Source organism: Pelophylax lessonae, assembly GCF_965119305.1.
Source record: "Pelophylax lessonae genome assembly, chromosome: 11".
Lineage (NCBI taxonomy): Eukaryota > Metazoa > Chordata > Amphibia > Anura > Ranidae > Pelophylax > Pelophylax lessonae.
The window spans coordinates 44,443,698-44,459,837 of record NC_138778.1 but is presented as its reverse complement, the minus strand read 5'-3'; the positions used below and the strand labels follow the sequence as shown (position 1 = coordinate 44,459,837).

The window sequence follows — 16,140 nt, the reverse complement described above, 5'->3', positions numbered from 1 at the left end:
GTTTGTTCAGCAAAGGTCTGGAGAGTGGTACAATAATGAGTGTCTGCAGCCAACGGTGAAGTATGGTAGAGGTTCCTAGTAAGTTTGTAGCTGTATTTCTGCAAATGGAGTTGAAGATTTGCTCAGGATTAATGGTGTCCTCAATGCTGAGAAATACAGGCAGATACTTATCCATCATGCCATACCATCAGGGAGGCGTGTGATTAGCCCCAAAGTTATACTGCCACAGGACAAAGACCCCAAACATACAGCCAATGTCATTAGGAACTATCTTCAGCATAAAGAACAAGGAGCCCTGGCTTGGCCCCCAACAGAGCCCTGATCTCAACATCATCGAGTCTATCTGGGATTAAATGAACAGACAGAAGGATTTGAGGCAGCCTACATCCACAGAAGAAAGAATACATAGTGGCGCAAGCAGGGAAAATGTCCATAGAGCAGTCTTGAAGACTACCCTTGTTGTCCATGTGAAAGATGGGGCACAGTCTCTAGACACAGGGCCAGCCTGGAGGGGAGTGAAAGCAATCTCCAAACATGTAATAAAACAGAGAAAACAGGCGCCTCTAAGTATAAACTGTGAAAGATTTAATATAGCAGGACACAATAAAAACTCATCAAAGTATGTGAAATCAGGCACATAGGATGTCCAGTGTACGGACTGGTGCATGGGGCTGCCTCATTGGTCTTTTAGTGCCGCACTGTAGTAGGCTGACAGCACGCGCTCCTTTTCAAACTCTTGTATTATTGGTTTGTATATGGAAAAAGGAAGTATGTACTATATGTACTATATGGATTAGATGAACCCACCCTGCAAGAGGGTGATTGGCAGTGTTGCATTTGGGACGAGTTCTAGCACCACTGCCACGCCCCAGAGGGAAGAGCTCCACAGACCTCATGGATGGTCTTTGGGCCTTTGCACTGGTATTTAAACCTGCGAGTAGATCATGGCACAGTGGCTCTGAGGAAGAGGCTTATGCCTCGAAACGCGTCAGCCGTCATCCTAATGAGACTATGGACATCTGTATGGACTACTTCTGATACTCAAGTGCATGAGTTTGATGTGATTGATTTTCACCTACGTTTGTGAGTAGCCATTTTTATGTTTCAACTAATAAAGCGCTAGGTCGGTGCGCCCTTTTTCTTGTGTTTTTGTATGCTCCAAAATGCGTCGCGAGCAGGCCGGTGACGCATACACGGAAGACACTGCAGCTCACCCTGTGGTACAGCCCTCGAATTCCTCCTTCCACACCATCTTCACATCCTGCTGGACAGGACTACGACACGAGCGGCACATCCTATGTGCCTGATTTTAAATACGTTGATGTCAATTTTTATTGTGTCCTGCTATTTTAAATCTCTCACAGTTTATATTCAGAGGCGCCTGTTTTCTCTGTCTTATTATATCCACAGAAGATCTGTGGTTAGTTCTCCAAGATGTTTGGAACAACCTACCCGTCGAGTTCATTCAAAAATCGTGTGCAAGTGTACCTAGAAGAATTAATGCTGTTTTGAAAGGCATAGGGTGGTCAGACCAAATGTTGATTTGATTTGGATTTCTCTTCTGTTCATTTACTTTTTTTTACTAATTTTGTTAATTGATAAAAAATAAACTATTAACACTTCTTGTTCTGAAAACATTCTTAATTTACAGCATTTTTCACACCTGCCTAAAACTTTTGCACAGTACTGTATATCGAAAGAAATAAGCTGCTTTAATTGCATATTCCTAATAAGTTTTTTTGGTTGGTCAGTTTTGAGGTATTCATGAAAAAGGATGTTGTTCAGATCTCTCATCATCATGGGGCAATTTGGAGTTTGGAGTTGGTTTATTCCAATAAAACAAAGGAAACTAGTTGCTGGGTGTACTGGCTCTGGTTTTAATCTAGATGCCTTTGCTCTGGTTTTATAGATCAGTCATATAGTGACATATACTATATTACCAAAAGTATTGGGACGCCTGCCTTTACACGCACATGAACTTTAATGGCATCCCAGTCTTAAGCCCCGTACACACGAGAAGAAATTCGGCCGGTAAATTTCGTCCGACGACCGATCTGCCGATTTTCGGCTTGTTAGTATGGTGCTTCCGACAACCGACTCCGACTTTTCGGCCGAAAAAATCCTGGTGTGCAGGCTATATAATTTTTGTCGACCGTCAACACACGTCCGATTTTCGTCTCGTTAGTACAGATTTCGATGGGGAAAAATCTTATGAGCAAGACTAGGCATGCTCAGAGATGAAAGAACACAAAGAAAGCAACACATGACATCACTTCTGAAGTAGAATTCTGTCGTATGGGAGAATTTGTGTGCAGTCTAGAGCACATTCCAACCAACGGACACGCACTCTGGACAAAAGACAGACGACTGGTCGGCCGAAATTCGTTGCGTGTGTACGAGGCTTTAGTCCATAGAATTCAATATTGAGTTGGCCCACCCTTTGCAGGAAAAATTTGGAAAACTTCATTAAATAAACACATAAACAATCCTCTGGACAGTTTTTTTCTTTTTGGAGTGAAGCAATATGAGATCTAATATTTCAATAGATCATTAAAACTAATTTCTGTAAATTCAGTATCCAAAGGGATACTACAGAATAGCATGCTCAATGGCAACAACCACAAAAGGTTAACGTGTATCTAAAGCCAATTAGTAGAGAAGAGTTATAACCCATATTTTTATTGCTGTTTATTTCTATGGTGGAAATTCATCCTCTCTTTTTGTCCTGGTGACTATTATCACCAAAGCTGGAAATGAGGAAAAAAACAAAAATTCAGAAGTATAGAGAACATTTCCCCAATAGGACATCAATGGCAAAAAGAGGTACACGGATGGAGGGGAGGATGCAGTGCTACACAAGTGGAGGTGAGGATGCAGCAGTACACAGATGGAGGTGAGGATGCATTTGTATAAGGGATAAGGATGCAGCGGTACACGGATGGAGGTGAGGATGTATTGGTATAAGTGATAAGGATGCAGTGGTACACGGATGGAGGTGAGGATGCATTGGTATAAGGGATGAGGAGGCAGTGGCACACGGATGGAGGGAAGGATGCAGTGGTACAGGGATTGAGGTGAGGATGCATTGGTATAAGGGATAAGGATGTATCGGTACAGGGATAGAGGGGAGGATGCATTGGTAAGGGGATGAGGATGCAGTGGTACACGTATTGATATGAGGATGCAGTGGTACACAGATGGAGGAAAGGATGCACTGGTATAAGGGATATATAAGGGATAAGGATGCAGTGGTAACATGGGTGGGGGTGAGGATGCAGTGGTACACGTGGGGGGGGGGGTGAGGATGCAGTAGTACATGGATGGATGTGAGCATGCAATGGTACACAGATGAAGGTGAGGATGCAGTGGTACACAGATGGAGGGGAGGATGCAGTGGTACACCGATGAAGGGAAGGATGCAGTGGTATACAGATGGAGGGGAGGATGCAGTGGTACACGGATGGAGGGGAGGATGCAGTGGTACACGGATGGAGGGGAGGATGCAGTGGTAGACAGATGGAGGGGAGTATGCAGTGGTACACGGATGGAGGTGAGGGTGCAGTGGTACAGGGATGAAGAGGAGGATGCAGTGGTTTAAGGGATAAGGATGTATCAGTACACGGATGGAGGCAAGGATGCAGTGGTACACGGATGCAGGGGAGGATGCAGTGGTTTAAGGGATAAGGATGTATCGGTACATGGATGGAGGCGAGGATGCAGTGGTACATGGATGGAGGTGAGAATGCAGTGGTACATGGATGGAGGGGATGATGCAGTGGTATAAGCATTGAGGTGAGTATGCAGTGGTACACAGATGGAGGTGAGGCTGCAGTGGCACAAGGATTAAGATGAGGACGCAGTGGTTCACGGATGGAGGTGAGGATGCAGTGGTACATGGATGGAGGTGAGGACGCAGTGGTACACAGATGGAGGGGAGGATGCAGTGGTACACGGATGGAGGTGAGGATGCAGTGATACACGGATGGAGATGAGGATACAGTGATACACAGATGGAGGGGAGGATGCAGTGGTACATGGATGGAGGGGAGAATGCAGTGGTACACGGATGGAGGGGGGAAGATGCAGTGGTACACGGATGGAGGTGAGGATACACTGGTACACGAATGGTGGAGAGGATGCAGTGGTACACGGATAGCGGAATGGAGGTGAGGATGCAGTGGTACACAGATGGAAGGGAGGATGCAGTGGTGCATGGACAGAGGGATGGAGGTGAGGATTCAGTGGTATGCGATGGAGGGATGGAGGTGAGGATGCAGTGGTGCAAGGATGGAGGTGAGGATGCAGTGGTACACGGATGATGGAGAGGATGCAGTGGTACACAGATGGAGGGATTGCGGTGAGGATGCAGTGGTACACGGATGGAGGTGAGGATGCAGTGGTACATGGATGGAGGTGAGTATGCAGTGGTACACGGATGGAGGGATGGAGGTGAGGATGCAGTGGTACACGGATGATGGGGAGGATGCAGGTACATGGATGGAGGTGAGGATGCAGTGGTACACAGATGGAGGAGAGGATGCAGTGGTGCATGGATGGAGGTGAGAATGCAGTGGTACACGGATGATGGGGAGGATGCAGTGGTACATGGATGGAGGGGAGGATGCAGTGGTACAAGGATGAAGGTGAGGATGCAGTGGTACACGGATGGTGAGGAGGATGCAGTGGTACACAGATGGAAGGGAGGATGCAGTGGTACACGGATGGAGGAATGGAGGTGAGGATGCAGTGGTACACAGATGGATGTGAAGATGCAGTGGTACACGGATGATGGAGAGGATGCAGTGGTACACAGATGGAGGAATGGGGGTGAGGATGCAGTGGTCAACGAATGGAGGTGAGGATGCAGTGGTACACAGATGGAGGAATGGAGGTGAGGATGCAGTGGTAAACAGATGGAGGGATGAAGGTGAGGATGAGGTGGTACATAGATGGAGGTGAGGATGCAGTGGTACATGGATGGAAGTGAGGATGCAGTGGTACACGGATGGTGGGGAGGTTGCAGTGGTACACAGATGGAAGGGAGGATGCAGTGGTACATGGATGGAGGAATGGAGGTGAGGATGCAGTGGTACACAGATGGAGGGATGGAGGTGAGGATGCAGTGGTACACGGATGATGGAGAGGATGCAGTGGTACACAGATGGAGGAATGGAGGTGAGGATGCAGTGGACAACGGATGGAGGTGAGGATGCAGTGGAGGAATGGAGGTGAGGATGCAGTGGTAAACAGATGGAGGGATGGAGGTGAGGATGAGGTGGTACACGGATGGAGATGAGGATGCAGTGGTACACGGATGGAGGTGAGGATGCAGTGGTACACGGATGGAGGAATGGAGGTGAGGATGCAGTGGTACATGGATGATGGGGAGGATGCAGTGGTACACGGATGGAGGTGAGGATGCAGTGGTACATGGATGGAGGGATAGAGGAGAAGAAGCAGTGGTATATGGATGGAGGTGAGGATGCAGTAGTACACGGATGGAGGGATGGAGGTGAGGAAGCAGTGATCCACGGATGGAGGAGAGGATGCAGTAGTATACAGATGATGGGGAGGATGTATCGGTACACGGATGATGGGGAGGATGTATCGGCACACGGATGGAGAGGAAGATGCAGTAGTACACGGATGATGGGGAGGATGCAATAGTACACAGATGGAGGTGAGGATGTATCGGTACACGGATGGAGGTGAGGATGCAGTGGTCCACGGATGGAGGTGAGGATGCAGTGGTACACGGATGATGGGAAGGATGTATCGGTACATGGATGGAGGCGAGGATGAAGTGGTACACAGATGGAGGGGGGGATGCAGTGGTACATGGATGGAGGGGAGGATGCAGTGGGACATGGATGGAGGTGAGGTTGCAGTGGTACATGGATGGTGGGGAAGATGCAGTGGTACACGGATGGAGGTGAGGATGCAGTGGTAAACGGATGGAGGTGAGGATGCATTGGTACACGGATGGAGGTGAGGATCCAGTGGTACACGGATGGAGGTGAGGATGTAGTGTTACATAGATGAAGGTGAGGATGCAGTGGTACACGGATGGAGGGATGGAGGTGAGGATGCAGTGGAACACGGATGAATGTGAGGATGCAGTGGTACATGGATGGAGGGATGGAGCTGGGGATGCAGTGGTACACGGATGATGGGGAGGATGCAGGTACACGGATGGAGGTGAGGATGCTGTGGTACATGGATGGAGGGATGGAGGTGAGGATGCAGTGGTACATGGATGAAGGGATGGAGGTGGGGATGCAGTGGTACACGGATGATGGTGAGGATGCAGTGGTACACGGATGATGGTGAAGATGCAGTGGTACATGGGTGGAGGGATGGAGGGGAGAATGCAGTGGTACACGGATGATGGTGAGGATGCAGTGGTACATGGATGGAGGGATGGAGGTGAGGATGCAGTGGTACACGGATGATGGTGAGGATGCAGTGGTACATGGATGGAGGGATGGAGGTGAGGATGCAGTGGTACAAGGATGATGGTGAGGATGCAGTGGTACACGGATGGAGGTGGGGATGCAGTGGTACACGGATGGAGGTGGGGATGCAGTGGTACATGGATGGAGGGATGGAGGTGAGGATGCAGTGGTACACGGATGATGGTGAGGATGCAGTGGTACATGGATGGAGGTGAGGATGCAGTGGTACACAGATGATGGTGAGGATGCAGTTGTACATGGATGGAGAGATGGAGGTGAGGATGCAGTGGTACTCGGATGGCGGTGAGGATGCAGTGGTACATGGATGGAGGTGAGGATGCAGTGGTACATGGATGGAGGTGAGGATGCAGTGGTACACGGATGGAGGTGAGGATGCAGTGGTACATGGATGGAGGTGAGGATGCAGTGGTACACGGATGGAGGTGAGGATGCAGTGGTACATGGATGGAGGTGAGGATGCAGTGGTACACGGATGATGGTGAGGATGCAGTGGTACACGGATGATGGGGAGGATGCCGTGGTACATGGATGGAGGGATGGAGGTGAGGATGCAGTGGTAAACGGATGATGGTGAGGATGCAGTGGTACACGGATGATGGTGAGGATGCAGTGGTACGCGGATGTTGGTGAGGATGCAGTGGTACACGGATGGAGGTGAGGATGAAGTGGTACACGGATGGAGGTGAGGATGCAGTGGTACACGGAAGATGGAGAGGATGCAGTGGTACATGGATGGAGGGATGGAGGTGAGGATGCAGTGGTACACAGATGGAGGTGAGGAAGCAGTAGTACATGGATGGAGGTGAGGATGCAGTGGTACACGGATGATGGGGAGGATGCAGTGGTACACGGATGGAGGTGAGGATGCAGTGGTACACGGATGGAGGGATGGCGGTGAGGATGCAGTGGTACATGGATGGAGGGATGGAGGTGAGGATGCAGTGGTACATGGATGGAGGTGAGGATGCAGTGGTACACGGATGGAGGTGAGGATGCAGTGGTACATGGATGGAGGTGAGGATGCAGTGGTACACGGATGATGGTGAGGATGCAGTGGTACACGGATGATGGGGAGGATGCCGTGGTACATGGATGGAGGGATGGAGGTGAGGATGCAGTGGTAAACGGATGATGGTGAGGATGCAGTGGTACACAGATGATGGTGAGGATGCAGTGGTACGCGGATGTTGGTGAGGATGCAGTGGTACACGGATGGAGGTGAGGATGAAGTGGTACACGGATGGAGGTGAGGATGCAGTGGTACACGGATGATGGAGAGGATGCAGTGGTACATGGATGGAGGGATGGAGGTGAGGAAGCAGTAGTACATGGATGGAGGGATGGAGGTGAGGATGCAGTGGTACACGGATGATGGGGAGGATGCAGTGGTACACGGATGGAGGTGAGGATGCAGTGGTACACGGATGGAGGTATGGCGGTGAGGATGCAGTGGTACATGGATGGAGGGATGGAGGTGAGGATGCAGTGGTACACAGATGGAGGTGAGGAAGCAGTAGTACATGGATGGAGGGATGGAGGTGAGGATGCAGTGGTACACGGTTAATGGGGAGGATGCAGTGGTACACGGATTGAGGTGAGGATGCAGTGGTACACGGATGGAGGGATGGAGGTGAGGATGCAGTGGTACACGGATTGAGGTGAGGATGCAGTGGTACACAGATGGAGGGATGGAGGTGAGGATGCAGTGGTACACGGATGGAGGGATGGAGGTGAGGATGCAGTGGTACACGGATGGAGGGATGGAGGTGAGGATGCAGTGGTACACGGATGGAGGGATGGAAGTGAGGATGCAGTAGTACACGGATGGAGGGATGGAGGTGAGGATGCAGTAGTACATGGATGAAGGGATGGAGGTAAGGATGCAGTGGTACACGGATGATGGGGAGGATGCAGTGGTACATGGATGAAGGGATGGAGGGGAGGATGCAGTAGTACAGGGATGGAGGTGAGGATGCAGTGGTACATGGATGGAGGTGAGGAAGCAGTGGTACACGGATGATGGGGAGGAAGCAGTGGTACACGGATGGAGGTGAGGAAGCAGTGGTACACGGATGATGGGGAGGATGCAGTGGTACACGAATGGAGGTGAGGAAGCAGTGGTACACGGATGATGGGGAGGATGCAGTGGTACACGGATGGAGGTGAGGAAGCAGTGGTACACGGATGGAGGTGAGGATGCAGTGGTACATGGATGTAGGGATGGAGGTGAGGATGCAGTGGTACACGGATGGAGGTGAGGATGCAGTGGTACACGGATGGAGGTGAGGATGCAGTGGTACACGGATGGAGGGATGGAAGTGAGGATGCAGTAGTACACGGATGGAGGGATGGAGGTGAGGATGCAGTGGTACATGGATGGAGGTGAGGATGCAGTGGTACACGGATGGAGGTGAGGATGCAGTGGTACACGGATGATGGGCAGGATATATCGGTAAAAGGATGCAGTGGTACATGGATGGAGGGATGGAGGTGAGGATGCAGTGGTACACGGATGGAGGTGAGATGCAGTGGTACACGGATGTAGGTGAGGATGCAGTGGTACACGGATGGAGGTGAGGATGCAGTGGTACACGGATGGAGGTGAGGATGCAGTGGTACACGGATGGAGGTGAGGATGCAGTGGTACACGGATGATGGGCAGGATGCAGTGGTACACGGATGGAGGGATGGAGGTGAGAATGCAGTGGTACACGGATGGAGGTGAGGATGCAGTGGTACACGGATGGAGGGATGGAAGTGAGGATGCAGTAGTACAGGGATGGAGGGATGGAGGTGAGGATGCAGTGGTACACGGATGGAGGTGAGGATGCAGTGGTACACGGATGGAGGTGAGGATGCAGTGGTACACGGATGATGGGCAGGATATATCGGTAAAAGGATGCAGTGGTACATGGATGGAGGGATGGAGGTGAGATGCAGTGGTACACGGATGGAGGTGAGGATGCAGTGGTACACGGATGTAGGTGAGGATGCAGTGGTACACGGATGGAGGTGAGGATGCAGTGGTACACGGATGGAGGTGAGGATGCAGTGGTACACGGATGGAGGTGAGGATGCAGTAGTACAGGGATGGAGGGATGGAGGTGAGGATGCAGTGGTACACGGATGATGGGGAGGATGCAGTGGTACACGGATGGAGGTGAGGATGCAGTGGTACACGGATGATGGGGAGGATGCAGTGGTACACGGATGATGGGGAGGATGCAGTGGTACACGGATGGAGGTGAGATGCAGTGGTACACGGATGTAGGTGAGGATGCAGTGGTACACGGATGGAGGTGAGGATGCAGTGGTACACGGATGGAGGTGAGGATGCAGTGGTACACGGATGATGGGCAGGATGCAGTGGTACACGGATGGAGGGATGGAGGTGAGAATGCAGTGGTACACGGATGGAGGTGAGGATGCAGTGGTACACGGATGGAGGGATGGAAGTGAGGATGCAGTAGTACAGGGATGGAGGGATGGAGGTGAGGATGCAGTGGTACACGGATGGAGGTGAGGATGCAGTGGTACACGGATGGAGGTGAGGATGCAGTGGTACACGGATGATGGGCAGGATATATCGGTAAAAGGATGCAGTGGTACATGGATGGAGGGATGGAGGTGAGATGCAGTGGTACACGGATGGAGGTGAGGATGCAGTGGTACACGGATGTAGGTGAGGATGCAGTGGTACACGGATGGAGGTGAGGATGCAGTGGTACACGGATGGAGGTGAGGATGCAGTGGTACACGGATGGAGGTGAGGATGCAGTAGTACAGGGATGGAGGGATGGAGGTGAGGATGCAGTGGTACACGGATGATGGGGAGGATGCAGTGGTACACGGATGGAGGTGAGGATGCAGTGGTACACGGATGATGGGGAGGATGCAGTGGTACACGGATGATGGGGAGGATGCAGTGGTACACGGATGGAGGTGAGGATGCAGTGGTACACGGATGGAGGTGAGGATGCAGTGGTACACGGATGGAGGTGAGGATGCAGTGGTACGCGGATGATGGGCAGGATGTATCGGTACACGGATGATGGTGAGGATGCAGTCGTACAGTGATGGAGGAGAGGATGCAGTAGTACATGGATGGAGGGATGGAGGAGAGGATGCAGTAGTACATGGATGGAGGGATGGAGGTGGGGATGCAGTGGTACATGGATGGAGGTGAGGAAGCAGTAGTACATGGATGGAGGGATGGAGGTGGGGATGCAGTGGTACATGGATGATGGAGAGGATGTATCGGTACACAGATGGAGGTGAGGATGCAGTAGTACAGGGATGGAGGTGAGGATGCAGTGGTACACGGATGGAGGTCAGGATGCAGTGGTACACGGATGGAGGTCAGGATGCAGTGGTACACGGATGGAGGTGAGGATGCAGTGGTACACGGATGACGGGCAGGATGTATCGGTAAAAGGATGCACACGGATGATGTAGCCTTCCTCCCTCCAGCCTGTTACCCGCATCATGCTCCCCCAGGAAGGTGTCCTCTTCCCCGGCTCTCGGTCCCGGCTCTCCCCCTGCCTCCTCCTCGGGCAGGCGGGGGAAGCTGGTGATGCTCATATAGTCCACTGGGGAGTAGGAGCCCAGAGATCGCCCGGGGCCCGGCTCCGCCATCTCCTCCAACCTCTGATGTCACCGGCCCGGGGGGAGGTGTGGAGAAGGAGAACCAAGCACGGGAGAGGGCGGAGTCGTCAACGTCACCGAAAACAGCTGCTCCCCGACCTGTCACATGTGGAGACATGAATTCTGCAGATGACGTCACGACCTTACTTCCCAATGGTGGAAAGAGTAAAATGACGTTCTGTGTAAAGGGGAAAAGATTGGATTTGTTGTCCTATCACCGGTTCTCCATATTTAGTGGAACATTATTTAAATAATATGTATTTGTTTGTTTTTTTATCTCTCTCTGCGCCTGCTAAAATTGACTCCTGAGTGTTTATTGGGACCACTGATATATAATGCAAATATTGCAGCAATTATTGGCAATTTATTTGTAAATCTGAGCTGTGAGATGAGCAAATATTGTGTAAATACGAGACTATTGTGTATTCTTCTATGCATCTTGGATTGCTTTGTGTATTTCTTCGGGATCTGTGCAGCCATTCAATGGGATCTTTGCTTCTGTGTAGGAGCTTCCTGTATTAACCACTTTTGGACCGAAAATTTTCTCCCTTAATGACCAGGCCATATTTTGCGATTCGTCACTGCGTTACTTTAACGGACAATTGCGCAGTCATGCGACGCTGTACCCAAATAAAATTGATGTCCTTTTTATCCCACAAATAGAGCTTTCTTTTGGTGGTATTTGATCACCTGTGCGATTTTTATTTTTTGCGTTATAAACAGAAAAAGAGCGTCAATTCTGGAAAAAAAAATATATTTTTCACATTCTGCTATATAACATTCCCCCCCAAAAATTTTTCAACATTTTAGGCCAATTTGTTTTTTGCTACATATTTTTGTTAAAAAAAAATCGCAATAAGCGAATTTTGATTGGTTTGCGCAAAAGTTATCACGTCCACTAACTACAGGAAAGATTTGTGGGCGTGGCTTGTGAATTTATCATAGAGACATGTGATCAGGGGCAGACTGGCAACTTTCAGCCAAGGAGGCAATTACAAACCAGAGGCCCATGGTGCAGTGACTCGGCCCAGCTCCCACTCTTCCTGACCTCTCTCCTGACCCCCACGCCAGGTACTCTCTACTCACCGGCTGAATCCCGATTCCCAACCTGGCCAGCAGGGGGCAGTTTGGGGGAAGCTGGGACAGCTTGGTTGGGGCTGGCCGAGAGGAGGAGAGTCTCCAGTGGGCCATTAAACCGGCTTCTGCTCAGACACAGCTTACACCATCCATGCTGGGGGGGAGGCCTGCGCTCTGTCCTTGTCTTCAACCCGGATTCAGTAGGTCAGCAGCAGGGACTTTTTACTTCTCTTCACCAGTAATCCTTTAGCCATGTCTGTAGCAGAAGCACTGCAGCCTTTTTACGGGTTATCGGAATGGCCCAGTGGGCAATTGCCCCCCTGCCCCCTGGCCCAGTCCTCCCCTGCATGTGATCCTATATAGATGGATCACAGGGGCTCTGTGATCATTCCAGGGAAAAGAACGGTCAGCTGTGTTTACAACAGCCGACCGTCCTTCTCTTTCAGCGGGGAACGATCGCGGGTGTCAGGCGGAAATCGGAGCCGCTTGCCCTCTGTATCTGCTTCATCAGTGATGAGTGCTTCCCCTAGCTGCAGGCGCGCGACTGACTTGGTCTATGTCAGTTTGCGCAGGGGGGCCGCACTGCCCCAGTAAAAAGGCGGCGGGCGGTCAGGAAGGGGTTAATGACCACTTGCTGCTATCCCCTCTCCTTTTGCAGGGTGACTGGTCTTGTCTCACCCCCCTCCTGTTTTCTGCGGGTAGCCTGTAGTGGGTGGAGCCTGCTGGGTCCCTCCCACAGCTCTGCTCTCTGTTCAGGCTACGTACAGCACAGTGATGATGTCACTGCTACTTTTACAGGGTAAAGCTGGACTTCCAAAGGCTTTTGGTGCTCACACACTGAATTGATATCCTTTGTAGCTGTAGATCAGGGGTATTGAATTTAAATTCACAGAGGTCCGACCAGTAAAATTCTCTTCCACCAGAGGTCCAAACCAAGTTTTTCAGCCCTCTCTTTCTATACCACAATCCTTTAATCCAGTGTTCTCAGTTCCCCCCACACATCACAGTCCCCCACTTCACATCAGTTCCCCTTCACAGTAGTGTTCTTAGACCCACTGCACATCACCCCCCCCCCCCCATTTACAATAGTGCACTGAACCCCCTTCACATCACACACACTGTTTTTTTCACAGCAGTCCCCAACTCCCCTTCAAATCATCACATCCACCCCACAGTACTGTCCTCTGCCCTTGTCACATCCTTCCCCCACAGTACTGTCCTCTGCCCTTGTCACATCCTTCCCCCACAGTACTGTCCTCTGCCCTTGTCACATCCTTCCCCCACAGTACTGTCCTCTGCCCTTGTCACATCCTTCCCCCACAGTACTGCCCTCTGCCCTTGTCACATCCTTCCCCCACAGTACTGTCCTTTGCTCCTTCACATCACCCCCCTAGCAGAACTGTGCCTTCTTCACCCCCCCCCCCACACAGCACTGCCCCCCTTTACATCTCCCCCCCCCACAGCACTGCCCCCTCTCACATCATCACAACCCCCCCACAATAGTATGCTCTGCTCCCATAACATTTTCACCCCCCTACAGCATTGTCCTCCTTTACATCACACACACAGCACTGCTCCTTCCCTTTACATCACACCTTCCCTTCACAGCACTGCCCATCTTCACAATTTACCCCCCCCCCCCCAAGAGCACTGCCCTCCCTTTGCATCACCCCCCCCCTCAGCTCTGCCCCCCTTCACATCATCCCCCCCCCACACCCAGCCAGAGTAGTGTCCACTGCCCCCCTTTACTCTCCTACCTTAGATGGAGTGGAGAGTGAGAGGCGGAGCATTTCTTGACTGAGAGGCAGGAGCAGGAGGCAGAACATTTCTGGACTGAGTGTGGGAGGCTTAGTACAGCATAGAATAGAGTACAGGAGTGGGAGGAAGAACATTTCTAGACCAAGTGTGGGAGGCTTAGTACAGCATTAACCGGAGTGCGGGAGCAGGAGGCTGAACATTTCTGGACTGAGTGTGGGAGGCTTAGTACAGCATTGAATAGAGTGCAGGAGTGGGAGGCAGAACATTTCTGGACTGAGTGTGGGAGGCTTAGTACAGCATTAAACGGAGTGTGGGAGCCGGAGGCAGAACATTTCTGGACTGATTGTGGGAGGCTTATTACAACATTGAACTGAGTGCGGGAGCGGGAGGCAGAAGATTTCTGGACTGAGTGTGGGAGGCTTAGTACAGCATTACTCCCATCACGGAGGGCGGGAGCAGGAGGCGGAACATTTCTGGACTGAGTGTGGGAGGCTTAGTATAGCATTGAACGGAATGCAGGAGTGGGAGGCAGAGCATTTCTGGGTGTGGGGGGCTTAGTACAGCATTAACCGGAGTGCGGGAGCAGGAGGCGGAACATTTCTGGACTGAGTGTGGGAGGCTTAGTACAGCATTGAACGGACTGCAGGAGTGGGAGGCAGAGTATTTCTGGACTGAGTGTGGGACACACAGCATTGAACAGAATACAGGAGCGGGAGCTGCCAAGGTTAACTTTTTGTATATTTTTAAACAAGTGATTGGCTGCTAGGACCACCCTGCAGCCAATTACCTGCTGGTTAACTCGAAAAGTTAACCCTGGAAGCTCCTGCTCAATGCTGTGCATCCCACTCTCAGTCCAGAAATCTTCTGCCTCCCACTCCCGTACTCTGTTCAATGCTGTAATAAGCCTCCCACACTCAGTCCAGAAATTCTCTACCTCTCGCTCTCCACTCTGTCTAACGTAGAAGAGTGAAGGGGGCAGAGGACATTACTCCTGCTGTGTATGGGGGGAATGATGAGAAGGGGGACAGTGACGGAGACTGGGGAACAAAAGCAGCTCCTAACCCTTGAGAAAGTCACGTGATTTGTGATGCAAGGTGTTCCGTGAGAATTACCTACCCGTGAGAAAAACCTACCCTTGTCACTTCCGGTTGCACGGCAGTGTGTGTAATGCGGCGGTTACATTAAAACAGCTGTGCTGCAATACGAGTCATCAATACGAGTCATCTCCGCTCCTGTCACTGTCACTTCCCTGATCTCGGATAGTAAATATAAAAGCGGCGGCGGCTGTATGAAAAGATAAATCACGGAGCCGAGAGCCGCTTTTATATTTACTAGCCCAGATCAGGGAAGTGACAGGGATAGGACCGGAGATGACTCATATTGCAGCAAAGCTGTTTTAATGTAACCGCCGAGTGGGTAGGTTTTTTTCACGGACACGGACATCATTTCATCCTAGTGCGCATGCGCACTAGTCAGCTCCTCAGCTGCTCCATTACGTATCCGGGGCTGTGAGTATGCGCACTGCTGCGCTGCTCAGCTGTTTCTGGCAGGAAGTGACGAGGGTAGGTTTTTCTCACGGGGTAGGTAATTCTCACGTTACACAAGGCTTCAGAAGGAACCAGGTGACGTCACTTCCGGTTACGGCCGAAACCGGAAGTCCCCTTCTTTCATACCGCAACTTGCGACAACTTGCTGTCCTCTGCCTAAATGTGAGTTTTACTTGTCTTTTTTTTGCAAATAAATTACTACATACTTCACTATGGAAGCCCACTTTATTTCTTTGAGCTATTGGGAGTAATCTTGGTGATCTTCATAAAATCGAGTACCTACCCAAGGAGTGGATATCGAGGGACCCCCGCCCAATACAAAGCCCCATCCCAAAAGGTTAAAAGGAGGAACCCATCATCCCTAATTTCTGAGTGGTCACCACTATAAAAAGAACGCCTTTATTGGTGTGATGTGAGGTGAGCGGCCATTGCACCTATATGTTTTTTTGGATATTTTGCTCACCCTGCATGAACACAATTTGGACTTCACATCACGGTGACTTATTGTCTTTGGAATATCACTATCAGTCACTTTATATATAATTTCTGGTCACATGTTGACATGATCTAGCAGGAAGATTCACCTTTCTTCACAGAATTTTGAAACACTTATTGCACAAGACTTTATTTACTTATTT

General features: G+C 50.8%; 1 protein-coding gene across 1 annotated transcript in view; it reads right to left on the bottom strand.

Annotated features, from left to right (window-relative positions):
• Nucleotides 1-11,188, bottom strand: part of GGT7 (gamma-glutamyltransferase 7) — an 86,339-nt gene extending 75,151 nt beyond the window's left edge. Inside the window, exon 1 of the mRNA XM_082271978.1 lies at nt 10,955-11,188. Coding sequence (XP_082128104.1) covers nt 10,955-11,111 — 157 coding nt within the window. The 5' untranslated portion in view covers nt 11,112-11,188. The remainder of the gene's footprint in view (nt 1-10,954) is intronic.
• Between the last annotated feature and the right edge of the window lie 4,952 nt (nt 11,189-16,140).